At 48.9% G+C, this 25,918-nt stretch overlaps 2 protein-coding genes across 5 annotated transcripts in view; both read left to right on the top strand.

Annotated features, from left to right (window-relative positions):
- The first annotated feature begins 1,055 nt into the window (after window positions 1–1,055).
- KIF2C (kinesin family member 2C) lies at window positions 1,056–20,363 on the top strand. Of its 4 annotated transcripts, XM_012648975.1 has the most exons (21): window positions 1,056–1,246; window positions 2,798–2,892; window positions 5,751–5,852; window positions 6,031–6,079; window positions 8,252–8,374; window positions 9,441–9,563; window positions 10,115–10,215; window positions 10,800–10,895; window positions 12,383–12,437; window positions 12,529–12,691; window positions 13,801–13,891; window positions 14,148–14,211; window positions 14,289–14,380; window positions 14,946–15,088; window positions 15,878–16,082; window positions 16,190–16,300; window positions 17,159–17,226; window positions 17,597–17,702; window positions 17,798–17,911; window positions 19,405–19,528; window positions 19,677–20,363. In XM_012648975.1, exons 1-21 carry the CDS (start codon window positions 1,177–1,179, stop codon window positions 19,757–19,759), a joined length of 2,178 nt encoding a protein of 725 aa, XP_012504429.1. In that variant the 5' UTR covers window positions 1,056–1,176; the 3' UTR covers window positions 19,760–20,363. The 4 variants fall into 4 exon arrangements, with proteins under 4 accessions (XP_012504429.1, XP_012504430.1, XP_012504432.1 ...); XM_012648976.1 differs by lacking the exon at window positions 9,441–9,563; XM_012648978.1 differs by lacking the exons at window positions 1,056–1,246; window positions 2,798–2,892 and adding an exon at window positions 5,190–5,277.
- Window positions 20,364–23,171: 2,808 nt separating this feature from the next.
- The window catches only part of RPS8 (ribosomal protein S8), a 5,323-nt gene continuing 2,576 nt past the window's right edge, over window positions 23,172–25,918 (top strand). The window contains 7 exon segments of the mRNA XM_012648974.1: window positions 23,172–23,331; window positions 23,758–23,864; window positions 24,369–24,468; window positions 24,866–25,041; window positions 25,238–25,242; window positions 25,244–25,350; window positions 25,825–25,916. Of these exon segments, the coding sequence (XP_012504428.1) occupies window positions 23,328–23,331; window positions 23,758–23,864; window positions 24,369–24,468; window positions 24,866–25,041; window positions 25,238–25,242; window positions 25,244–25,350; window positions 25,825–25,916 (591 nt within the window). The 5' untranslated portion in view covers window positions 23,172–23,327.

Raw genomic sequence — 25,918 nt, 5'->3', positions numbered from 1 at the left:
TCTCATGCTCTTCTCTCCCTCACTCATTGCCTTCCAGCCACAGTGGCTTATTTCAGTTTTTCAAAGAAGACCAATTTCTTTCCTACATCAGGGCCTTTGCACACACTATTCTCACGTCTTTGTCTGGAAGGCTCTCCACCTTCCTGCCCTCAATTTTGGCATGGTTAGCTCTTCTTTTTTTCTCTAGACTTAGGTTAAATATCACTTCAAAGATTTCCTCGCTGCTATTTTATCTTAAGGTAGGTTTCTCCATTATTCTCTATCCCAGCTCTCGGTTTCCCTCAGAGCGCTGACCACAATTCATAATTTACTTACGTACTTTTTGTCCCCTTCTCACATTAGAAATGTTAGGTCAAGAAGATTAGGAACTACGTGTGTAGTTCACTCCTACTATCTCCATCCCCTATCACCATGCCTAGCATGTGGTAGACAATAAATATCGGGTGAATCAGTGACCTCCAGGCACTTCATACATAATTCTCAAGTGAGGAAACATGCTCCTCCATTGTGCAAAAGGGGAAACCAAGAGTCAAGTTTCTAACATGTTCGAGGTCAATGAGCTAGCAACTGAAGAAGCTAGGATTTGAACTCATGTCTGTGGAATCCCAAAGTCCTCGTTGTCGAACCATACTGAAATCTCCCAGTTTTCAGGAACCCCGCAGTACAAAAGGACCAGGGGTGGTAGCTCATGTCTGTGATGCCAGCACTTTGAGGGGACCAAGGTGGGTGGATCCCTTGAACTCCTGGTAACCAGGGGTTCGAGCTACAGTGAGCTGTAGCTGGGCGAGAACCTATCTCTAAAAAAAAAAAACAAAGAAAGAAACACACAGTATCGCTAACATCCACAAAAGGACCCAGCACAGAGCCGGGAACCGAGAATCTCCGGCAGGCACAGTGGCGAAGTTCCCAACAGACACAGCGCTCGGGGGTGTGGCCAGATGAATGGGCGGTCCCGGGCACCGGAAGACGGGCTGGACACTAAGTATCCCACAAGGCTCCCGGAGGGCTGACTGGCGGAAGCGAGGCCGGCGGAAGCGTGATGACGTCGCCCGGGGCGCTGGCGCGCGGGATTTAAACTGCGGCGGTTTACGCGGCGTTAAGATTTCGTAGAGTTTAAAGAGTTGTGCTGTTTTAGTTTTTGGCATTTCGCGTTTCTCTTCCCAGCGAATCCTCCGAATGCCCATGGACTCGTCACTTCAGGCCCGCCTGTTTCCCGGTCTGGCCATCAAGATCCAACGCAGTAACGGTGAGGAGCGGGGTCCCGAGGCCAAGGGGACCCGGGAGCGGTGAGACGGCTGAAATTACTATGCCGCCCCCAAATGGCAGGGTCTTGAGACACTGTTGGGTTTTCCTCCTACCCACCCTCCCAACCCCCCACAGAGTCCGGGTCTCTGCACTGTAATTCTTTCCTGCACAAGGGTAGTGACACCTGAGCTGGCAGTGCGTCCTTTCTCCGCCCTTCGTGGTGGGCGGAGCTACTCTACGGTCATCGGACCTCTCAGGGAAGTTAAGACTTCTAGATTCACTTCCCTTCCAAAATTCTCCCCTGAGACTGCCCTACCCTTGTGAGGACCTCGGCTTCCTGGCATCTCTACTCTCCAATAAATACCTCGCGGTTGCAGTATGTCAGGCATTGGATTCAGGGTAAAGGAGACAGACAAGATCCCTCCTCGTGAGGAGCTTGTAATACAGTTCTCTCTTTTGGTTAAGCAGCTACTGCAGCTCTGGCAGGTCTAATACATGTCATTAGGAGAATGGTCAGACATGATTGGCAGAAGTGAGTTGGGAAAACCCGAGGGGGCCAGATGCCAGATTCTCAGTACTGTGTTGAAGAACAATTGACCTAAGGACTATAGGCACTTCCTCGCTCAAGCATACCTTTTTCCTTTTTTTTTTTTTTTTGAGGGGTTGGGGACAGTCTCACTCTCTCGCCCAGGCTAGAGTGCCATGGCATCAGTCTAGCAACCTCAAACTCCTGGGCTCAAGCGATCCTCCTGCCTCAGCCTTCAGAGTAGCTGGGATTACAGGCACGTGCCACCACACCCGGCTAATTTTTTCTATTTTTAGACGCCTGGCTATTTTTTTCTATTTTTTTTTTTTTTTTTTGAGACAGAGTCTCACTGTGTTGCCCGAGCTAGAGTGCCGTGGCGTCATCCTAGCTCACAGCAACCTCAAACTCCTGGGCTCAAGCGATCCTCCTGCCTCAGCCTCCCGAGTAGCTGGGACTACAGGCATGCGCCACCATGCCCGGCTAATTTTTTCTATATATTTTTAGTTGTCCAATTAATTTCTTTCTAATTTTAGTAGAGACGGGGTCTCGCTCTTGCTCAGGGTGGTTTCGAACTCCTGAGCTCAAACAATCCGCCCGCCTCAGCCTCCCAGAGAGCTGGGAGCCACCATGCCCAGCCTTTTTTTTTTTTTTTTTTAGTGGAGACAGGGATCTTGCTCTTGCTCAGGCTGGTTTCGAACTCCTGACCTCAAGCAATCCTCCTCAGCCTCCCAGAGTGCTAGGATTACAGGCATAAGCCACTGCACCCAGCCTCCAAGCATATCTTTATTCCATTGTAGACTCTCTTTTGAGTGGGGATGAATCCTATCCCATGCACACCTCACTGTGGAATATTCTAAAGGTGAAGCCTGTATTTGTTTGTCTCTGTGAGTGTTAAAGAAAGAAAGGCAGCTGCCCCTTCATTCAGGTAAGCTCCACATTAGGAGCTGTGAGATCTCACATCTGTGAGATCCTAAAAGTAAAGTCCCCAGGAAACAGATGGGTAACTCTGGTCTTTTCATATTATAGGCTTAATTCACAGTGCCAATGTAAGGACTGTGAACTTGGAGAAATCCTGTGTTTCAGTGGAATGGACAGAAGGAGGTACCATAAAGGGCAAAGAGGTAGGTTCTGTGAGAGTGCCTCTACCACGTTTAACATCTTCTTACATAAAGGATCTGTGTGGAAATGGAACCTGTGAGAGCCTAGTTTCCGATGCTGTGCTGCTCTCCTTAATCTTAAAAATGGTCCTCTTTGGATGCACTGGGATTTTAGAATAGTCAGGCCTATTCTAAATTGAAGCACTCAACAGTTTCTGGTGTGTCTTTAGAAAGCAAACTGCACAGAATCCTAAAACCTTGCTTACCCACACTAGGTTCTAAATGCATACTACCTGTGATATCAGTTTGGGGAGCAAAATCAATAACCCAGTTGAAACAAAAGTATGTTTCTGAAATACCAAATATCAGAAGGCAACTTGTGATGAATGACACAGATGAGTAGTGCTAGAGATCAGAGATGGAAACTCGCTAAGGATGGGCTGGGCTGGGCTTGAGGGGTAGAGCGTGAAGGCTTAGCTGAAGCAGTGAGATGGCCCACGTGGGCACTAGTGAAGAAACTGGCCACAAGCAGTGGAGGGCTCAGAATGCTTGGCAACAGAAAAAAGGCTAAGAAAGGAGGGTCTTCATCTGTGGTGCTAAACTATTTAGATTTTCTTCTGTAGACAGTGAGGTAGCTTAGAAAGATTTTGAGAAGAGATGTGACTAAGGCATTTATGTTCCAGAGGCATTGTGGTATGGTGAAAAGGTCACTGGGCTAAGAGTATGAAAACCTGGATTCTAGTCTGGCTTTGCCACTACTTTGTGTTCTCAGGCATGTTTCTGCCCCTCTTAGAAATTTAGTTTCCTCAACTATAAAGGGAAATGATTATAATATCTGCCTTACAGGATTGTTGGGAGGACTTAAATCCTTTTGGACTGGTTCTGAAATGCTGGACAGTGTGTTGGGTGCTAGGGATGCAGAGGTGAATAAAATAGATCCCTGAACCCTCTTTGATGAAGCTTACTGAGATAAACACATGTAAAGGGCTTACTCAGCATAGTGCCTATGGTAGGTATGCTGATATTTAGGTGATATATTTCAGAAATAAAAGGATTGAATACTTTCCATTATCTACCCCTAAAGAATCAAGAGGGTCCTAAGATTCCTTTCAACCAGATATTAGCAGTTCTTTGTGATTTGTTTTTTGTTTTTGCTGTTTGTTTAGAAATACATCTCTTGTTGGATCTCACTCCAGCTCAAATATTGCTTTTGGAATAAGGTCCACATTTCTTAATGGGGCTTAACGGGGCTCTATCCTTTTCAAGATCTGACCCTATTTACCCTTTTTTTTGGTACCACACACTTTTCCAAAGTATGCTGTGCCCTAGCAAATGAGCAGCTCACCAATCTGACTGTGCCTGGTACCTTGCTGCCTTCACAACTCTTGTTCCTTCTTCCTGAAATGCTCACCCTGAATCATCAATATAAGAATCAATTAATGTCAGAGTTAGGGTTAGAACTCTGGTGTCCAGTGTTTATGCTCTCTGTAATTCGAGGGTTGCAAATGGGAGGAGGTATGCATACTAAATCTGTAGCTATCTAAGAAATGTGGACAGACATGTAGTTACCGAAGTACTTGCCAGCTTTTGCATTCGGTGATTTTTTTTTTTTTTTTGAGACAGAGTCTCACTCTTTTTCCCTGGCTAGAGTGAGTGCCGTGGCGTCAGCCTAGCTCACAGCAACCTCAAACTCCTGGGCTCCAGCAATCGTTCTGCCTCAGCCTCCCGAGTAGCTGGGACTACAGGCATGCACCACCATGCCCGGCTAATTTTTTCTATATATTTTTAGTTGTCCAATTAATTTCTTTCTATTCTTAGTAGAGATGGGGTCTCGCTCTTGCTCAGGCTGGTTTCGAACTCCTGAGCTCAAACAATCCTCCCGCCTCGGCCTCCCAGAGAGCTAGGATTATACGCGTGAACCACTGCACCCGGCCTGCATTCGGTGATTTTAATCCTCATCCCATTCTGCTTTGATTTCTACTCCTTTGTGGATACGACTTCTCTTCTCCATTAGAATTTGAGCCCTCTGAAGGCAAGGTTGATATGTTTTAATTCATTGTTAAGTATCTTGCCCTTGCATGCTGCTATCTTTCTGATGCCTAATAAATGTTTGAGTAGGCTAGCTAGTAAATATAGGTTGCATATCTAGGCAATAAAGCCCTCATCCTGGAGTACATACTTTAGTTCTGTCACTTTTTGAAATACAAATAACCAAGCCGGGACTAATTTGGTGTGTTTGAACCTGCTGTGAAGTTATGCTGGTGAAGTTTGAATTGTTCCTAGAGGATTGCAGGACTCTGATGATGTAAACCTAGAATTGTGACCTCACTGTGGGAGTGAGCAGGAAATAGGTAAGGCATGAGCAGAAAGCTGTAACTGGGGAAGAAGTTTCTGGGCCCAGTAGAAAATGTAGGTAGACTTAGGGTTAGGTAGCAGCTGTCGGGAACTTGTTCTTGCCCATAAGATCCTGAAGGGCCTTCCGTTTTGACTATCACTAGACAGGTAGATATTGTTTTCTCCTCTGTGTCAGCGCTAGAGGTGCTCAGGGGGCTCTGCCCAGCCAGGACTCCACTGCCCAGCAGAACAGTAGGGGAGCCAAGTGGCCTAGATTTACCGTGGACTACCTGACTGCCTGCCTGTCAGCCTTTCTCTTCACTGCATTCTCATCATTGACATCTACTGTCGGCTTGGAAATCAGAAACCCATATCCATCTAGATGGTAAACCATTACTAAGGAGTAACTATTTGTTTTATAGCTATTCGTATTGAGTAGAACTTAAAGCTGGTAGTTTGAATCTATTAATAGAAGTATCCTTGATTGCAGAGATGTATTTGGATTGAACAAGCTATGTTTCACTGAAACTTTCACTTGCTCCTTGCAGGTTGATTTTGATGATGTGGCCGCAATAAACCCAGAACTCTTACAGCTTCTTCCCTTACACCCGAAGGACAATCTGCCCCTGCAGGAAAATGTAACAGTCCAAGTAGGTGCCTGTCTTCTGGCTGCAGTCAGTGCCCCAGAGGATTCACTTTGCTTATTAACTCTTTGCTAATTTATTTTCTGGGACTGCCTGTGACTTCAGCACAGCATATGGACCCAGGATAGGCCCTTGAGAACTGACATGAGCCATATATATTGTGATGGTTTGTTTTGTTTTTCAGAAACAAAAACGCAGATCAGTCAACTCCAAAATTCCTGCTCCAAAAGAAGGTAAATGGATTTCTACTGGCTTGTTGTCAGGAATGATGTTCTTGGGGCTCAGAGTTGTGGAAGCTGGGAAGTAGACTCATTGCTCCACTTTAGCAGGTGGCTTCTATATGGGCTGAGTCCTGCCCTATGTTCCAAGTGTCTTTCTCAGTGACGAAGAATCCAACCTACAGCTATTAGGCCAATCTCTAAGGGATCTGATATATTTGAGAAATTTCCTGACTGGCCTACAAACCTTTCCTGTAGAATCCATAGCCTGGTACTGAGGAGAGTAGGAATCAGCCACTGACAGGCTTTCTTCCCTCAGGGCTCAGCCTCCCCAGGGGAATAGTATGCCTTGGAGTGAGGCTGTGAAAAGGCAGATACCTAGGTCTGGGCTGCTTAGAAGTGCTGTGGAGAATGGGGGGTTAGGGTAGGGGAGAATAACCTCAGTGTTTTGTGGTCTAGAAGTCTGGGCTTTCTCTGCAGAAGTAGTCGGTGTAAACCTACTCTGGCTACTTGATGGACTATGACTGTAGTGGGTGGCTGTAGGCATAAAATGTTCAAGAAACCCACCTTATTATTCAGAGCCAGCTGTACCTCAAAAGCTGGTGAGCCTTCACGGCTATCCAGGCCCACGAGTGATCATTGCCCTGGCATGATTGAGCTACCTTAAGGACCTGGAGAATACTTGACTGGAGCTTCAGGTTCTGGGGGCCCTGGGTAGATGTGGTGCCATCGCAAGCCTGAGCTGGGCCTGGATGGTGTGCTGGCCCTCCCTTGCTGGGTGCACCCTAGGGACCTGCAGGAGAGGTGGGAATGGCAGCAGTCCCATTCCTTATGCATGTCCTCAAGGGACATGCCACAGCTCTTTTTAATGAAAAAAAAAATCTTCAGAAGTGTGTATGCTAGTAAACGGTAGAAATAAAATACAAGATTGTAAATCATTAGGGAAATAGGAAAAATTATAATAATTCATGCTCTTTATGAAAGATAAGGATTGCATATAGCTGTCAGCCTAAACTTATAATACTTAGGGATTCAGTACAAGCTGGTGTTTGCTTGTATGATGCCATGTTTTCTGTTTCCAAATTTATGACTTGATGTGTTTTATAGGTGATAAATTCTCTCTCTTTATGTAAGGGAACTATATAGATGGGTAGAAATTGACAAGAATTCAGGTATAACTCAATTGTTTCTCTCAGTTAAGCATTCTTTAAGATTCTAGAAAATCAATGTAGCTAATTCCATGAGTTTCTGATGATGTAGCCTGGGCTCGTAAAGCTGTGATCCCCAACCCCTGCGCCACGGACGGGTACTGGTCTGTTGCTTGTTAGGGACCCAACTCTGCTGTGTGCCACTCCCCAACCCCTACCAGTCCACGGAAAAATTGTCTTCCGTGAAACTGAGGAACCAGGGGGCCACACAGCAGGAGGTGAGCGGGGGTGGAGGGGCAGAGTGAGCACATTTACAGCTGCTCCCCATCGCTCGCATCACCGCCTGAGCTCTGCCCAGCTCCACTGCGCCCTCCCCCACTTACCCCCCCAGGGAAAATGTCTTCCATGAAACCAGTCCCTGGTGCCAAAAAGGCTGGGGACCACTGCTGTAAAGCATCCTGGGGCAGTGGAAAAAGCCCAGACTCTGTAATCTGACAGCTGGGGGTTCACATCCTGGCTCTGGCACTTACCAGTCGAATGACGTTGAAAGAGTTACTTAATGTCTCTGAGCCTCAATGTCCTCTTTCATGAGATGGGAAGGCTAATATTTACCTTCAAATGTTGTTTTGAGGTATAGGAAGATTGTTTGTACAATGGTAGTAGGTACTGCTGCTGTTAAGATTAATAATGCTTTTTCTCAAGGACTCGGATTAGGTCTGTCCTCAGAAATGATTTCAGGCTGGCTGTAGTTCCCTCCATTTACCCAGGACAAATACTCTTGTGGGAGGTATCTTTGTCCTCAGGAGCTCCTGCATTTGTAGAAGGTAGACAAATAAGTTTTGGGGTCACTAGTACTTGGTCTTTCTAATTTTTCCTTTACTTGGGTAGAAGGAATGTGGGGGTGGGCTTCTTTCCTGCTGGCTAGGACCCATCTCACCTTGTGCAGGGCCTTGGAGGTTTGTCCCAATCCCCCTCCTCCCGCCTCTATCGGCCCTCCTGATCACATAGCACTGACTGGCCGCTGCCCTCGGTTCTCCAGGTCTTCGAAGCCGCTCTTCTCGCATGTCCACTGTCTCAGAGGTTCACATCGCCACTCAGGAGAATGATATGGAGGTGGAGATACCTGCATCTGCGAACTCCCGCAAGCAGTTTTCAGCTCCCAGTGAGTATTGAGGGTGCTCTTCCTGTTTGGGATTCTGGCGCAGGCTCCTCACACATTACCCTGTTCCTGTGCTGGAATAGTCTAGGATTCTTCTACTCCCCTGACTTCAGTGCTGTTCTGGCCCTGCCCCACCAACTGCTTCTTTATCTGGAAATCATCTCTTTTTATTTTTTTAATTTAATTGAAACATAACTATATACAGAAAATGGCACATAGCCTTCAGTATATAGTTCAATGAATTTTCACAAGCTGAACACGCTCATGTAGCTAATACCCAGATCAGAGAATTCCCAGCACCCTAAAAGTCCGTCTCAGGCATGCTTCCAGTCTCACCCTCCTCCCAAGGGTGCCCACAATCCTGACTTCTAATAGCATAAATTAGCTTTTTCTCTGTTTACACTTTATGTAAGTGAAATTTTAAAAATATTTTTAAGTGAATTGTCTATCCTTAATAGATTTTATAAAGTAGATGCAAATGTTGTAAGACATATAACCATTATACTTTACATATATCAAATTCAGCTCTAATGGGATGGAGGTAAATGAAAGGGTCATGACCAGGTATGGAAAGTAATGAGGCATTGTGGATTGCATCTTTCTGTATTTAATCAATGTGGTTAGGTGTTGCCCAAGTTCCCTATCACTCCTGGCTCTTCAGTCTTTGCTCCTGTTAACTGCTTGGGTTCCTGAAGCTTTGGAGAAGTCAGAAAAGCCTATCTTTTTGCCCTAATGGGTAGAAAGGGAGAGAGAAAGGGCCTGAGAACCCATGCTTGCATCAAGTCTAAAGCGTTCGGGCCTTCAAAGGCTTTTTCCCTTCATGGCAAAACCCATGCTGAGCTATTTACACACCCTTTAAGATAATTCAACCCCAGGAGCCAGCCCTTAGAGAGAGGCTTCATTGAGTTCAGGGTGTGGTCTGAGGTGAAGGGAGAGCCCAAGCTCTGCCTCAGCCCTTGCTGAGCTGGCAGGCAGTAGCCTTTCTCCTGGTCCATGACCTGCTGGGCCTCAGATGAGGACAGCTGCAGTATACCTGCCTGTTTCTCCAGTGACTCTTGTGCCCCCACAGTTGGCCCCCCTAGGCCCTCCTGCCCTGCAGTGGCTGAAATACCATTGACGATGGTCAGCGAGGAGGGAGAAGAGCAAGTCCATCCCATCCGAGGCAGCTCTTCTGCAAACACTGGGACCTCAGGTAGATAACGATGGGCTGTCTGCTGTTCTGCTCCTAGTACAGGGCAGATAGTTAACATCCTGTTCTAAAGCTGGCCTACCTTGGCACCTGGATATGAGCCCTGTTTGTCACATGTGGGTATGTTTTCCTGCAGCCATGGAAAGATTCGCAAGAGGTGAAAGATTGGGTAGAAGCCCTCTGACGTTATGGTGTTGATACAGCTAAGGTCTTGGCCAGCACCTGAAGAACAGCCCAGAGTGACTATCAAGACCAAGCAGGGACTGTCTCATCTCTTTTTGGTTGTTGAGAAAATAGCCAAGTCAGAGAGAGCTTCGGTTAGAACTGGAGTGCTGTTATCACTACTCTGACCTCACGTTGGCCAGATCATTACTTTGTGGACTTGTCTATCCCAAGAGTCAAATCTATTGCTTTTCTTTGTATATAGTGATTTAAGAGTAAGGATCTGGAGAAGGCTAGTGCCTAGGAAAGGCCCAGTACTCAGTAAAACAGCCAGAGAAGAGCAGGCTGACCTAGACTGGTAAGAGTGGGCTTCCTTTTCCCCCCCACCACAGTTCGGAGGAAATCATGTATTGTGAAGGAAATGGAAAAAATGAAGAACAAGCGAGAAGAGAAGAGGGCCCAGAACTCTGAAATGAGAATAAAGCGAGCTCAGGTACCTTTCTTGGGAGACTAGGGCGAGGGTTTTTAGACAGGCATCCTTAACTGATCCTGTAGGCAATAGAGATACACTTGGGCCCCAGCATTTCTGAGGCTCCCGTCTGATACCGGAAAATTTAACTGGTTTCTCATCAGGATTCAGAGAATAAATAATTCAGAAATTTTTCTGAAAGCCCTCAGATGAGAAATATTTAATGCTGGTTTTCCAGTGAGCAAGCCCATCACATGCTCACGTGCCATGGCCAGAGGGGCTGCTGGGCACCGTTATGTATGTTGGGAGGCAGTGGAGTCCCCTTAGCTGGGTTATTTGCTGCGGGGAAGCCCAGCCTGCCGCAGTGCCTCCTAAGATGTGGTGCTGTGGCCCCAGTCCCAGTCCCTAGCATGTTGGCGCACGCCTAGGCCCCCCCACCCCTTGCCAATCTCTGTTCTCCAGGGCTTTGTACTTGGTTTCTCAGCCTAGAGCCAGGGTGAGGGCTTTGTCAACTGTGAAGGGTCATGTGCATACGAGGAGCTGATGTTGCTGCCACATAGCACTGACCATCTTAACAGTCCGCCCTTTTTTGCTCTTGTCTCAAACAGGAGTATGACAATAGCTTTCCAAACTGGGAATTTGCCCGAATGATTAAAGAGTTTCGGGCTACTTTGGAATGTCATCCACTTACTATGACTGATCCTGTAAGTAAAAACAAAAGACTTCTACCTCTCTTCCCTGAGTAAGTGTATAATTGAGGGACAGAAAACTTCTCTTTACAGGAATGAGGGCGTGCAGGAATCTTCACTGACCTTTGAATTGCTTTTTCTTAATACCCTTTGGTGGGCTGGAGCTAGTGAGCCCGAATGGGAGAGTCCGATCTCTACAAACTTGCCCTACCCCCACTGCCATAAGTTGGCTAGATTCTTTTTTTTTTGAGACAGAGTCTTACTCTGTTGCCTGGGCTAGAGTGCCGTGGTATTAGCCTAGCTCATAGCAACCTCAAGCTCCTGGGCTCAAGCGATCCTCCTGCCTCGGCCTCCCAGACTGCTAGAATTACATGTGTTAGCCACCGCACCCGGCCTTAGATTCTAAATCATGAGGCTGGGCACGGTTGCTCAGGTGGGAGGATTGCTTGAGGTTAGAAGCTCAAGACTGGCCGGGCGCAGTGGCTCACGCCTGTAATCCTAGCACTCTGGGAGGCCAAGGCGGGTGGATTGTTTGAGCTCAGGAGTTCGAGACCAGCCTGAGCGAGAGCGAGACCCCGTCTCTACTAAAAATAGAAATTAATTGGACAACTAAAAATATATATAGAAAAAATTAGCCAGGCATGGTGGTGCATGTCTGTAGTCCCAGCTACTCAGGAGGCTGAGGCAGAAGGATTGCTTGAGCCCAGGAGTTTGAGGTTGCTGTGAGCTAGGCTGATGCCATGGCACTGTAGTCTGGACAACACAGCGAGACTCTGTCTCAAAAAAAAAAAAAAAACTCAAGACCAGTCTGAGCAAGAGCAAGACTCTGTCTCCACAAAAAATACAAAAATTAGCCAGGTGTGGTGGCTTGTGCCTACAGTCCCAGCTACTCGGGAGGCTGTGATGATACCACTGTACTGTAGCCAGGCCAACAAAACCAGACTCTGTCTCCAAAAAAAAACAACAAAAAAGAATCACGAAAGGGGTGCTGAAACCTTCTGTAGGCTGTAGTAGGATGAGAAAACTGGGAACAAAATCCAGTGCTACCTTCTTGTACTCTGGAGTAGCTAATGGGGGAGGAAGGGGTCTTAATGTTAGATCTTGGCCCCTGACTGGACCAGATAATGGGATTGGAAGGGAGGGGTTCTTCTGGACAAACTTTCTATTGATTGATTGATTGATTGAGACAAGAGTCTTGCTCTGTGCCCTGGCTAGAGTGCAGTGGCGTCATTGTAGCTCACTGCAACCTCAAACTCTTGGGCTCAAATGATCCTCTTGCCTCAGCCTCCCGAGTAGCTGGGACTACAGACACATGCCACCACACCCGGCTAATTTTTCTGTTTTTAGTATAGCTTTTGCTCAGGCTGGTCTCGAACTCCTGAGCTCAAGCAATCCTCCCTCAGCCTCCCAGAGTGGTAGGACTACAGGTGTGAGTGAATAAGCCTGCTTTTGATATTGCTCTGACCCTTTACTGTTGGTTGCTTCTTGTCATTCTCTTGCAGATCGAAGAGCACAGGATATGTGTCTGTGTTAGGAAACGCCCGCTGAACAAGCAAGGTAAGCCCTGTTCAGTCAGGAAGAGGCTTGGGGCTGACTGAGGGTCCATCTGTGTCCAGGGAGCACCCCCTGAAATACTCTCCTTCTGCAGAATTGGCCAAGAAAGAAATTGATGTGATTTCCATTCCTAGCAAGTGTGTCCTCTTGGTACATGAACCCAAATTGAAAGTGGACTTAACAAAGTATCTGGAGAACCAAGCGTTCTGCTTTGACTTTGCATTTGATGAAACGGCTTCCAATGAAGTCATCTACAGGTTAGTTCTTTGCCTCTTTTTCTCCCTCTCCTTGTGCCTTGCCTCTTTAATGTGGGATGTTGTGGTAGCACTGCTCACAGATATGCTGAATTCTGAGGTCCTTCCTGGCCTCTTCTCGTGTTGGAGCTCTGGCTCCTAGCCCCAGGAAGGCCCGTTTGGGGGCTGCCACATCCCCTTTTGCAGCTTTCAGGGTCCATCCTTGAGTAGATCATGAGAGAGGTATTACCCATTACACTGAAGCAGGGCTGGGTAGGCTCCAGGGATTCTTGCAGGGTCTTATGCAGCCTCCCCATTTACCCAGTGGGCTTAGAAGACTTGTGGAACTCCAGATCTGCTCTGTCCAAAATGACACCCACTAGCTTCATATGGCTATTCAAATCTTAAGTAAAAGTTAAATAAAATTAAAAATTCAGTGCCTTACCCACGTTTCAATTGATTAGTAGCCACATGTGGCAGTGCCTACCGTTGGACAGCACAGAAGAGAACATTTCCATCATCATGGAAAGTTCTGTTGGACACTGCTCTAGAGCAGAGGTTGACAAACTATGGCCCATAGGCCAAATTTGGCTCATGACCCCTTTTTGTATGGCTCTCAAACCAAGAATAGTTTTTATGTTTTTAAAGGGTTATAAAAAAACAAACAAACAAACACACAAAGATGTGATGGAGACCTAAGTGGCCCACGAAGCTTAAAACATTTTAGACCCCAACTTTAAAGGGTTTCCCCTGATCTTTGTAGTGTGTCTGATGCCGGAAGTTGACTGCTAAGCGCAGGCTTTCATCCCGTGTCTCTGGGGTCAGAGGAGGGGCCAGATGGCTCAGAGTGTGGGGCCATCAGCTCACGCCTGGCAGTCCAGCACCCCCTCCACCACCAGCACTAGTTGGTCAGGGGTACTTCAGATTCATAAGTGGAGTTAGGGTCCCAGCTGACCCTAACCCCACTTACAAATCTCCCTCTAAGACTCCTGTCTAAGAGAGGAGAGGAGTGCTATTCTTAGGAGGAGGAATTGAGAGCCCTGGGAACTCTGCAGTGGAAAGGTAGCAAGACCATGTTCCCACATTTTGGGAACAGATACAAATGCTCTTCCCCTCTTCGTCGTTTCTCCTAGGTTCACAGCAAGGCCACTGGTACAGACAATCTTTGAAGGTGGAAAAGCAACTTGTTTTGCATATGGCCAGACAGGAAGTGGCAAGACACATGTGAGTATTTCAGACCTAGTAGGGAGAGCGCCTTCGCACTGGATCCCTGAAAAGGAAGACAATGAGTTTCTTGAAGAAAGTCCCCTCGGTGCAGATTCCCCATCACCAGATACTCTTATGGTGCCAGACGAAAGAAGGGGCCTTAGCAAGTCCATCCTTCTGGCTTTGGTGTGGCCCATTGTGGTGATGGAGCCAGTAGTGCTCTGGGCTAGGCCAGAGACCCTTTACTGTGGTCTTCTTCCCCTTCCTTTTACAGACTATGGGAGGAGATCTCTCTGGGAAAGCCAAGAATGCATCCAAAGGGATCTACGCCATGGCCTGTAAGTAGTGTGTTCTGCTGCATCAGGGATGGGCACAGAAAGGCAGGTTGCTTACTTAGCCAGGTTCTCTCCCTCAGCCCGGGACGTCTTCCTGCTGAAGAATCAGCCCCGCTACCAGAAACTTGGCCTAGAAGTCTATGTGACATTCTTCGAGATCTACAATGGGAAGGTAGCTGGCAGGAAGCCCCTTGTTTGTGCTGTTGGGGCCCCTGAACTTTCTAAAACCTTGAAGTTTGCCATAAGTTGTAGAAGCCAATCAATCTGTTAGCTGTCAAGCCTTTGATGGGCCACTCTGCCCTGGTGTGTATGAGAGGTTTTATTCGACGGTGAGATGGCACCCAAGCTCAACATGTATGAAGGGATTGTCCTCAGGGCTCCCCCTCAGGAGAAAGGTTTGCCTGTGTGTGCCATCATTAATAGGATATTGTGTGCTAAGCACTGTTCTAAGCACTTTTCTTGTCTCAACTTTACAGATGAAAAGCAAGGCTAGAGTGGTTAAGTAACTTGCCCAGTCTTACAGCTAGTAAAGTTGCAGAGTCGCATCAAACTGAGGCAACTTGGTTCAGACCCCAAGTGTATTGCTCTCTGCTAATCTGAGATCTGTCAGCCCATATTCTCTCTGCCTTTCCTGCTCTTGGTCCTTGTGTAAGCTGGGGCAGGCTCTGTCCGAGGGAAGAATTGGGTGGGTGCCTGGTGCCTGATGGCCTTCGCCTCACGCCCCCTGCCTGACACAGCTGTTTGACCTGCTCAACAAGAAGGCCAAGCTGCGTGTGCTGGAGGATGGCAAGCAGCAGGTGCAGGTGGTGGGGCTGCAAGAGCACCTGGTTAACTCTGCTGATGATGTCATCAAGATGATCGACATGGGCAGCGCCTGCAGGTCAGAGTCTGGTGAGGGGAAGGGTCTCAGGCCTGGTTCAGGTATAAGGTCTCGTGCTGAGCCGATTTCTGTTTCCACAGAGTACTGTTTTCCCCCAGCTTGGCAAGGGCTGTAAAAACCTCTGCTTTAAGGGGTATCAATGGGGTAGATGATCCAGGGCCAGAGGCTCATCAAAACCAAGTCAAAGTATCTTAAATCTAACCAAGGCAGGCATTATTTGCAGGCTTTACCCCAAAGGCATGCTTCCTGGCTTCTGTGGGCTTCTCCTTGCTTTTCCCTCCCTTTGCTCTGAGTCTGTTCAGGGCTGGAAGTAATGGGGCCATGGCTCCTCTGTACAGAAGTAGGGAACTGCTCTTCCACCGGGGCCCGAGGCATGGCACAGTGGGCTGCTTGGCAGCTATGGAGGTCCAGGGACGGGGATGCCCTCTGTGAGGCCCTCAAGTTCTGGCAAGTAGTTCATGACAGCTCCCTCTTCCCTGTGTGCCCGTTAGCAGAGGCAGCTCATCCTTCCCCATGTACTTATAGGCCTCCAGGTCTGGCCAAGGCCCCAGCACTGATTTGCCTGCCAGGAAAATGTATTAGGTCCAGAGCTAGAGGGAGAGCTCCTCTCAGGCAGGTCGGCATGGAAGTCTGGGACAGGAAGACACAGGACTTCTTAGAGTCCTGACCTAGGTCCCTCCCTTACCAGAGAGCTTACTGCTATGGACTGGGGTGGTTTGGACTCTGGGGTGCCATAGAGGCTGGTGACCCCAGAAGCTCATAACCGGTCTTTACCCCCCTTTGCCATAGGACCTCTGGGCAGACGTTTGCCAACTCCAACTCCTCCCGCTCCCATGCCTGCTTCCAGATTCTTCTTCGAACCAAAGGGAGAATGCATGGCAAGTTCTCTTTGGTGGATCTGGCAGGGAATGAGCGTGGTGCAGACACTTCCAGTGCTGACCGACAGACCCGCATGGAGGGTGCAGAAATCAACAAGAGTCTCCTGGCGTTGAAGGTAGCAGGGGCTAGATAGAAGTGGATGGCCTGGGGAGCTGCTGGGAAGGGAGGGAGTGGTCAGCACGAGAGGAAAGAAGGGACCTCAGTTATTCCTGCTCCCCACAGGAGTGTATCAGGGCCCTGGGACAGAATAAGGCTCACACCCCGTTCCGCGAGAGCAAGCTGACACAGGTGTTGAGGGACTCATTTATCGGGGAGAACTCAAGGACTTGCATGGTGAGTGGGGTCTCTTTGGAGATGGAGTTACTTTCCAAGGAGACATTTAGTCCTGTCCCTGAGTAGGAGGCTCAACACCACTGGCTGCCTGGGTTTCCAGACTCTAACTTGACTGGGCTTCTATACCCTGCTTTTCCACACCAGCCTCCTCATGGCCTACGCAAGCAGGGAGGAAAGGATCTACTCCCTTTACTATGTGTAGGTGCAGCTCTTGGTTTGGGGGAAGTCATTTCTCCCTTTCCTGGTGAAAAGTAAATTCCAGAATTCAGAAGGTGAGCCTTTGGATTAGCAGGAGAGGGAAGTCCTTTTCCGTGGCTTCCCTCAGGTTCATTGGCTCCCAGCCTAGGAAATAGCCTGGAGCATGAGGCTACATCCTTGAATGACTTACCCTTCCCTATTTTATCCCCAAGCCCTTCTAGGTGAGTTCTACCATCCCTTTCCTGCAGGGAATATTCTCTCCCCTAGTTCTGGGTTGGGGACTTTTCATGAAGAAGGTGGGGTTTTCTGACTAAGCTCTAAACTCTTATACCTGAGGCATTATCCCTTGTCCTGGGTGAACTGAAGTCTCCAGCACGATCCACAGAGCTTTGAGATATGACCTTGGTAGCAGGAATGTCTCAGGAAAGGGATAAAGCAGCAGAACATAATTAGATATGCCTTTGAAAGCAGGACACCTTAATTTGCAGTGCCCATGGGGCAAGTTGCCTAGCACAGCATGGGTGCTGAGTGTGTCCTCCCACCAATACCATGTGGGTCTTGGGGGCTTGAAGAGGCTCCTCCTAGAAGCCATTCGGGGGCAGGCTGTCTAGTACCCTCATCCTTGATTCTCAGCCTTTATCTACCCCGCTTCTTTTGCAGATTGCCATGATCTCACCAGGCATCAGCTCCTGTGAATATACTTTAAATACACTGAGATATGCAGACAGGTACTGGTGCCTGCAGCCAGGTGGGATGGGGGCAGGACTGGGGAAGGGAATGGCAGTGATGAGAGGGGAGGAGGCTCTGGGGCCTCAGTGCCTACCGTATATTCTTCCGTGTGACTCTAAATCTGAGGCTTGGGAGTTCAGCCATAATGCTAGGTCTGTCCCAGTCCCCCTGGGGCCCTGGCAAGGAGTCAGCAGTGTGTGAGGGTCTTTTCCAGTCCAGCTTCAGTCTGTGCCACCTCTCCTTGGCTGAAGGAAAAGTTGTCACGCCATCCTTTTGGAGCCTCAAGCCTCACATCCTGAGTGGCACCACACTCTTGTGGTGAGTGCCAAGGGGGCTGCTGTGGGATCTGACACATTCTTGTTTCTTCAGGGTCAAGGAGCTGAGCCCCCACAGTGGGCCCAGTGGAGAGCAGCCAACTCAGATGGAAACAGAAGAGATGGAAGCCAGCTCTAATGGGAACTTGATCACAAGCAGTGTAAGGGGCAGGATTGGGACAAGCGAGATAGAAGTGTGCCCTGCTGAGGTGGGAACTGACCCACACAGTTGTGTCTCTCTTCTTGGCCCCCTTAGCTCTCCAAGGAAGAGGAGGAACTGTCTTCCCAGATGTCCAGCTTTAATGAAGCCATGACCCAGATCAGGGAGCTGGAGGAGAGGGCCGTGGAAGAACTCAAGGAGATTATACAGGTGGGGAGCTGGCCCTGGCCATGGGGGACTGGACAGCCACCCAGCTCCACCCTCAGAGTGCTCAGTGCCGTTCCTGGAACATGACCCGGACTTGCTCCCATGAGTCTTCAGGTTGGGATGGCAAGAAGCAGCCCTCTACACTAGCACTCCTTAATTCTCCGCCTGGGCAGCTGATTGCCACAGCCTCTTCAGCCTGGCACACGCAGGCTTTCCTATACCCTCCTAGCCAGAGCTAGTCTCACTTCTCCATGCTTGAGGGTCTGGGGGTGACTCATATGCAGAGATCTTGTCTTATTTATTCAGTGACTATTCCAGCTCCTGTGCTGAAACCATAGACCAAAACATCAAGTGTAGGTAATAGGCCCCCAAGTAAGACTTGAGATAAATCCTGACTCTTATATTCACAAGCTGATTTCCTTGTGAAAGTTATTTAGCTTCACTAGGCCTGTTTCTTCATCCCCAAAATGGCCAAGACAAGATGGTTGTATTTGGGGATCATGTGATAGGCTTATAAAATGTCAGCATATCCAAACCTAGGTATACTGTTAAAAAAAAAAAAGCAAAATAAATAAAGCATCAGCATAGTGACCATGTGGTTGGTGTTTAGTCAGTGGTAGAAGCTGCCGCTGTGGAAGAGCAAGTCGTGGGGAGGCAGAGGACGTCCTAAGACAGTGGGCACTCAGAGGATTGCAGGGCGGAAAGGAAGAACCTGGGGCACACGTAACTGGGGAGGGATTGTGAAGGATGAGTGCTCGGGTACGGAGGTTTGAAAGGACATGACACTTCCAGGATGAATGAGAGGTTCACTGTGGTCAGAGCAAAAGGAATGAGCAGGTGATGGAGGGAGATTGAGGCGATGGACAGGTCAGCAGGGATCTGATGCTAAAAAGCCTTATATATAGTTTATACCAAAGGCCTGGAGTTTTTATTCTGAGGGCAGCAGAGACATTCAGAGGGAGTTAAGCAGAGAGGTAACATGGTCACATCAGAACTTTAGATATATCCCTGTGGCCACCGTATGGCCACCTGGCTTTGGGGGCTTGAGGACAACAAAGGTAGAGGCAGTTGGGAAACTGTTGGAAAGAGTTCGAGAGAGATGTTGGTGCCTAGACCAAGGTGTGTCCATGGCCATGGATTGGAATGAGGGCATGAGATGCGAGAACTGTTTAAGAATCCTTTAGGGAGTAGAATTGGGAGGATTTGGTGACAAGCAGGGTAACAGAATAAAGTCACTCAGGTTTCTGGTTTGTGCATCAGGACCATAATGCCATTCATCTGACACGGGGGATAGGGACGAGTTTGGGGTAGGAAGAGGATGGCTTCCAGCTGAAGGTTTCCCCAGGGGACAGGGTCAGGAGGCGGGGTACAGGCCATGGACAGAGGCATGGCATCTGCACAGGTATCTGCAATGCAGATGGTAGAGTCCCAGGAATGATTTGCTAAAGTGGTTTGGTCATTGTTGAACTGACAAAGTCCTCCCTGTGTTGTTGCAGCAAGGACCAGGCTGGCTTGAGCTCTCTGAGATGACCGAGCAGCCGGACTACGACCTAGAGACATTTGTGAACAAAGCGGAATCTGCCCTGGCCAGGCAGGCCAAGCACTTCTCAGCCCTGCGAGGTGAGTGTGGCTGGACAGGGTGCAGGTGGATGATGGTGGCCTCTGCTGGCTCCTGGGTGACTGCAGGTGATAGCAGCTCTGCCCTGAGTGAATGGGAGCCTCTCAGATCCCCACTTACCCCATGTGCACCACCAATCCTTCCTTCCAGATGTCATCAAGGCCTTGCGCCTGGCCATGCAGCTGGAAGAGCAGGCTAGCAAGCAAATAAGCAGCAAGAAACGGCCTCAGTGACGACTGCAAATAAAGATCTGTTTGGTTTCACCAGCCTCTTCCCGTCCCTCCCCTGCAAACTTTGGGCACCCGGTGGGTCTAGTCAGAGTCTGAGCTGGGAAAGGCTTTGGTAAATGCCACATTATGGGAGCATCAGGATCCAGGGCAGCTGGGGAGGGGGTCAAAGTGACATGGGACACTACTTTCCTTTTCCTCAGTTGTCGCCCTCAAGGGAGCAAGGAAGAAGGAGCTTTTAGTTAGCCATCTGTGTCGCCCTTCCTTCCATCAAGAGGGGAGTGCTCTCTGGTGTACAGTTTCCCCTTGGGCAGCATCCCGCCTATGTGGACTGGCTGCTGGTGGAGGGCTCTCTGCAGTGGTTCTGGCTCTAGGGAGAGAGAAGGAGCCTTTAGTCTGGCTCTCAGTTGGCTCTGGCCCACCTTCCACCCCTTTGGTCTGAGCACTGCTATGTCCTGTACTTCAAAAAAATGTTTCTTGGGACCTCTTCCTTCCTTGCTGTTTCTTGAGGCCCAAGAGGATCCCTATACTGTCTTCTGTTTTATGTGTTTATACATTGTGTGTAACAATAAAGAAAGGAAAAAATATCAGCCTTTTGAGTGGTGTGTGGGAAGGGCCTGGGATGTGTTTGAGCCTTCTGGGACTAAGAACACTACTGCAGCTTTGGCCCTTGGGTAGTGCCAATTCCATAGCCATGCCTGCTCTTCCAGTGACACGCTGAACACTCCAACCTGTGACTTGTTCAATGTTTATTAGATGCTTACTAGACTCTAGGCCTGCTCATGGGAATAGGAACTATAAGTAGAAAGATGGCACTCTGTCTATGACAGTCTACTCAAGGCCCATTAAAAGATTCTGTGGGGCTGGGAGTGGTGGTTCACACCAGTAATCCCAGCACTTTGGAAGGCCAAGACAGGAGGATGGCTTGAGCCCAGGAGTTCAAGACCAGCCTGGGCAACATAGCAAGACCCCATCTCTACTAAAAATTTAAAAATTAGCTGGGCACAGCGGCTCACACTTGTAGTCCCAGCTACTTAGGAAGATTACTTGAGCCCAGGAATTTGAGGCTACAGTGAGCTATGTCTGCACCACTACAATCCAGCCTGGGTGACAGAGCAAGACCCTGTCTCAAAAAAAAAAAAAAAGATTCTGTGGGAATGGTGACAAGAAAGCATTTGACTTGCTGGATAGGAAAGGATCTGAAGGGCAACACCAGTTTGGTCTTGCAAAAAGGTCTGCCAGGTGAACTGAGGGACCAAGCATAGGGAATGGGCAGTTTAGGAACTGGAAGACTCTAGGTTCCGTGTCATGGGACATGAATTATCTGAGTGGCAATGAAATGCCACTAAAAGGTTGTAAGCCTAGGAACCAAGTAGCCAAATAAGTGTTTAGGAAGGCCTCAGTCAGGGCCTGGGTGGGAAGCACAGAGCATTTAGGCTACTGCGGAAACCAGAGTATGGTGGGCTCAGGAGGACAAGGTTCTGGCCTCAACCTCATTCAGGTTCTTCATTTTCAAAATAGCATTCTCTACCTCATGGTGAGAGAATTACATGAGTTTGAGGTGCCATTCAATAACCATTAAATTCTGAATCATAAATTTAACAGAAATGGCACTACCTCTGTGGCCTTGAAAAAACAGATACCTGAACTTTATCCTTCATCTATAAAATGAGGCCACCAATACTCACGTAACAGAATTATGAGGATTAAATGAAAGAATACCACCATCCTGGACCTAATCACCCAAAATACGAGAATCCCTAACTAGTCTCCCTGCTTGCATTCTTGATTCCCAGTGACCTATTCTCTTCAACCAGCCAAAGGAATCTTAAGTTAACCTTCCTGGAACCTTTTCATATCTCCCCTTGCACAAAAGATAAATTCTCAATGCCTTACTGCAAACTATTAGGCCCTGCCTGGAGCTCCATTGCTCCAGCTGGAATACAGAACAGTTTGGAGGTTACCAGACCAGCTTCTGAAGCCAGGGTGGGATCCTGGCTCTGTGACTGCAGAACCCTTAGTGGGTTACATAACCTTTCTGTGCTGTTTGAGAAATGGGGATAATATTGGTATATGGAGTTGTAATGAAAATTGAGATAAATACAGTGAGTACAATACCTCACATTTAATAACTCCTCCATAAATGCTAGATAATTTAAGCACATAAGGATAAAGATTTTTGTTTTATTCAATAGTGTATCCACAGTGTCTAGAACATATGTTAAGCCCAATATACTTTTTCTTTTTTTTTTTGAGACAGGGTCTCACTCTGTTGCCCGGGCTAGAGTGCCGTGGCATCAGCCTAGCACACAGCAACCTCAAACTCCTGAGCTTAAGCGATCCTTCTGCCTCAGCCTCCCGAGTAGCTGGGACTACAGGCATGCACCACCATGCCCAGCTAATTTTTTATATATGTATTTTTTAGGTGTCCAGCTAATGTCTTTCTTTTTTCTTAGTAGAGACGGGTCTCGCTCTTGCTCAGGCTGGTCTGGAACTCCTGAGCTCAAACAATCCGCCCACCTCAGCCTCCCAGAGTGCTAGGATTACAGGTGTGAGCCACCACGCCCACATGGCTGCTTTCTGATGAGATAGGAGAGTTGAGTAGTTGTGACAGAGACCCTATAGACCACAAAACCTAAAGCATTTACCTACTTTTAACTCTGTAAGAAAACTTTGTAGGCTGGGCACAGTGGCTCAAGCCTGTAATCCTACCTAGCACCCTGCAAGGCCAAGGCGGGAGGACTGCTTGAGGTCAGGAGTTCAAAACCAGCCTGAGCAAGAGCCAGACCCCCTCTCTAAAAAGAAAAAAAAATTAATATATTAAAAAAAAAAAACTAACAAGTTTGTAGACTTCTCCTTTATGCTCTCTTCCTAGGTTCAATTCATTCTGGTGCCTTTTAACGATTTAAATACTAACGATCACCAAAGTAACATCTGTCCAGATCCCTTCCACAAGAATGACCAGACATGAATATGCAGCTGCCTACCTGTCATCCCCATTTACATGATTCACCAGATCTGAAAATAAACATGTCCATGGCAGCTCCTACCTTAGCCCACCCTATCTCAGTAAATGGCCCCAATACTCATCTAAGTGATCAAGTGAGAAATTTAGGAATCCCTGACACCTCCCTTTCCCTCAACTCCCATGTCCAATTTATCACCAACCCTTCAAAACAAAACCCAAGTCCACCACCCTTTCCCAACGCACCCGCACGCACATCCCTCATCCTGGACTACTGCAGTACCCTCTGAAACGAGTCTCACAACGTAAATAAAACTATTCTGCTCACCTCGGCTGTGCCCTAAATCCCTTCGATTCTGCCAAAAGCGCTCACATCTAGCCACGCCCGGGGACCGTACTCCCCCTCAGCCCAAGGTCGGCAGCGCCAGGCGGCGGGCGGCAGCCAGCAAGACCCTCCCGAGCCCCGAGGGCCTCAGCGCGACAGCAGAAACGTAAGTCACTTCGCCCTCCGTGGTTACGGCACTTAGAAACAACGTCAAGGGGCGGGACTGCGTTTTACAAACCGGACCGTGAAGCTTTGCGTTTTCTCTTTCCAGCCAGCGCCGAGCGATGGGTGAGTGTCGCTCAGCATTGGGGCCACGGCAGTGGGCTGGGGTTGAGCTTAATCCAGTTCCATCCTGCCTGGCAGCCAAGTTAGGAGTACAGGGACCCCGACTCCCGGCTGGGAACAACCACGAGGAGGGCTGGCCCTCAGGTTTTGGCCGCCGAGGCTGTTCCCGGGGGCTGCAAAGGCGTCCGTGTCCGAGCCGCGGGCTGTAGGCTGCGAGCGGCACCAACATGGCTGCCGGGGGCCAGAGGCCGGCTGGGCCGCGCGCACGTGATGACACCTCGGAAATGCTGCAGACTGCCGAGTGCGCAGTGGGGAAGCCAACCTTGGAGAGCTGAGCGTGCGGCCCGCCCGGCGCGGGGGTCTGGGGCTGGCGAGGCGCCAGCACCGAGTCCCCGCACCTCAGACTCCCGTCCCCGCTCCCACTTGCAGGCATCTCTCGGGACAACTGGCACAAGCGCCGCAAGACCGGCGGCAAGAGAAAGCCCTACCACAAGAAGCGGAAGTATGAGCTGGGGCGCCCCGCTGCCAACACAAAGGTGGGTGCGTGTGTGCGACCGACCGGCCCGTAAGTCTTCCTTTGCTCTCCAGCGTAGTCGGGTCTCCGTGTGGTTTCCGCCTCGGGCTGCGATTTCTTTATAGTGGGAGCTGGGCGGCTGCCTACCTGGAGATAGCATGCTCTCTGCACCCTGCCCCCCGCCCCCGCTTAGGGGCTAATGGAGACAGATAATCGAGTAGAGGGACTTGGAGGGCACCTGGAGAGGCGAGCTCCTCTCGTGATAGTCAGAAACCTGGGAATTTTGTTTCACAGAGACTTAATTTTCAGTGTTTGGGGTCAGCGCTTTCCTCTTTGAGGTAACTGGAGTGATGAAAAAATTATCCTTAGGCATGGCTGTGTCCGTCTTGGTCACGTGTGTGCCACTTGCCAATGCAAGGACATGTCATAGTTACACTGACTGTTGCCTCCATCCAGCCCAGGTTCCCCTCCCTCTCTTACCTTGCTCTCCTTGGTAACCTGGTTCCTGTCTCCTTGTGTTTTCCAGATTGGCCCCCGCCGCATACACACAGTCCGTGTGCGGGGAGGTAACAAGAAATACCGTGCCCTGAGGCTGGACGTGGGGAACTTCTCCTGGGGCTCAGAGTGTGAGTGAGCCCCTTGAGCAGTGGGTGGGAAGGCACCTAAACCTTCCTAAGCTTCAGTAAGTGCTTTTAGCAGGAAGTCTATGGCCTTGACCAAGGTACTTGAAATTTCTTGCTGAAAAACCTTGAGGTACCTGGAGTTCTCTCTACCCAGACTGTCCTGCCCTGTTCTCTTAGCTCTGCAGCCTGAGGGGTTGGGGCTGATTCTAGAGGGTGTGTGGTAGCCAAACACTTCTAAAAAGATGAGAGTGTGGAAGACCAGCTGATGTTCTATAGCTGGGTAAAGGCTCAGAGTGTTTCTCCTTAAGGCCCTGCTAGGGGAGAATTGCCTGGGGAGGTGCAGCAAGATCGGGTGGCCTCTGGTTTATGTGACTTGATTCTGGATTTCCCCTGTGAGCAGGTTGTACTCGGAAAACAAGGATCATTGATGTTGTCTACAATGCGTCCAATAACGAGCTGGTCCGCACCAAGACCTTGGTGAAGAACTGCATCGTGCTTATTGACAGCACGCCGTACCGACAGTGGTACGAGTCCCACTATGCACTGCCCCTGGGCCGCAAGAAAGGGGCCAAGCTGGTGCGTGGTACTTCCCTATGGGGGGTGGATTGGGCAGCCTGAGTCCAGCCTTCTTATGATGAAAACTCAGTCCAGTTCTGCTACTGAAGGGAGAGAGATGAAAGCTTTTAATGCTGAGGAAGGCCAGTGTTGGGCTGTGGGGTTCAAGAATGACCTTCCCTGTGCTAATCCAACTATTTATTTCCCCTTTATTCAGACTCCTGAGGAAGAAGAAATCCAAAAAAATTCAGAAGAAATACGACGAAAGGAAAAAGAATGCCAAAATCAGCGGTCTTCTGGAGGAGCAGTTTCAGCAGGGCAAGCTTCTCGGTGAGAAGGCTGTTGTGTTAGGGGAGGTGGGGGTCAAAGATCGCGTGCCCTCTGCGTTTTTGCCTTGCCTCAGTTCATTGGACTGCCAGCCATGTGGTCTAGACGGTTCACCCAGAGAGTTTAACAACAGCAAAGTATAAGCACAAATGGGAACATCTGGTTACCCTACTAGTGTGAAGCTGAAATGGGAAGGGAATATTGGGTAGAAAAAGTCCATAGATACACACATGGAGCTTGGAGTTTTAAAAGTATTTTGGGACGTCCATGCCCATGCTGTGGAGCTGTCTCAGTGATGAAAACTTTGTCCAGTTCTGCTACTGACTTTAAGTGACGATAAAGTGTGTCTGAGGAGACAGCAGTGGGCTTCGTGCTTGCCCCCAGGTGTACCTGAGCCAACATAGACTCATAAGGGGATAGATAGGTTTGGATGGGGTCACTTTGTCATTTCACTAAGGACCATGTGTTCTCTTACAGCATGCATTGCGTCCCGACCGGGCCAGTGTGGCCGAGCAGATGGCTATGTGCTAGAGGGCAAGGAGCTGGAGTTCTACCTGAGGAAAATCAAGGC

This window comes from Propithecus coquereli, unplaced genomic scaffold (assembly GCF_000956105.1).
Source record: "Propithecus coquereli isolate 6110/MARCELLA unplaced genomic scaffold, Pcoq_1.0 Scaffold299, whole genome shotgun sequence".
Classification (NCBI taxonomy): Eukaryota; Metazoa; Chordata; class Mammalia; order Primates; family Indriidae; genus Propithecus; species Propithecus coquereli.
Note: the sequence above shows the minus strand (reverse complement) of the source record. Positions and strands in the feature narration are given on the sequence as shown.

Excerpts from the sequence above, each read along its gene's own strand:
- KIF2C (XM_012648975.1), top strand. The coding sequence starts at position 1,177 with ATGCCCATGGACTCGTCACTTCAGGCCCGCCTGTTTCCCGGTCTGGCC. Across the intron at positions 5,853-6,030 it reads AGGAAAATGTAACAGTCCAA|AAACAAAAACGCAGATCAGT; the intron begins GTAGGTGCCTGT and ends TTTGTTTTTCAG. Across the intron at positions 16,083-16,189 it reads AGAGTCTCCTGGCGTTGAAG|GAGTGTATCAGGGCCCTGGG; the intron begins GTAGCAGGGGCT and ends TGCTCCCCACAG.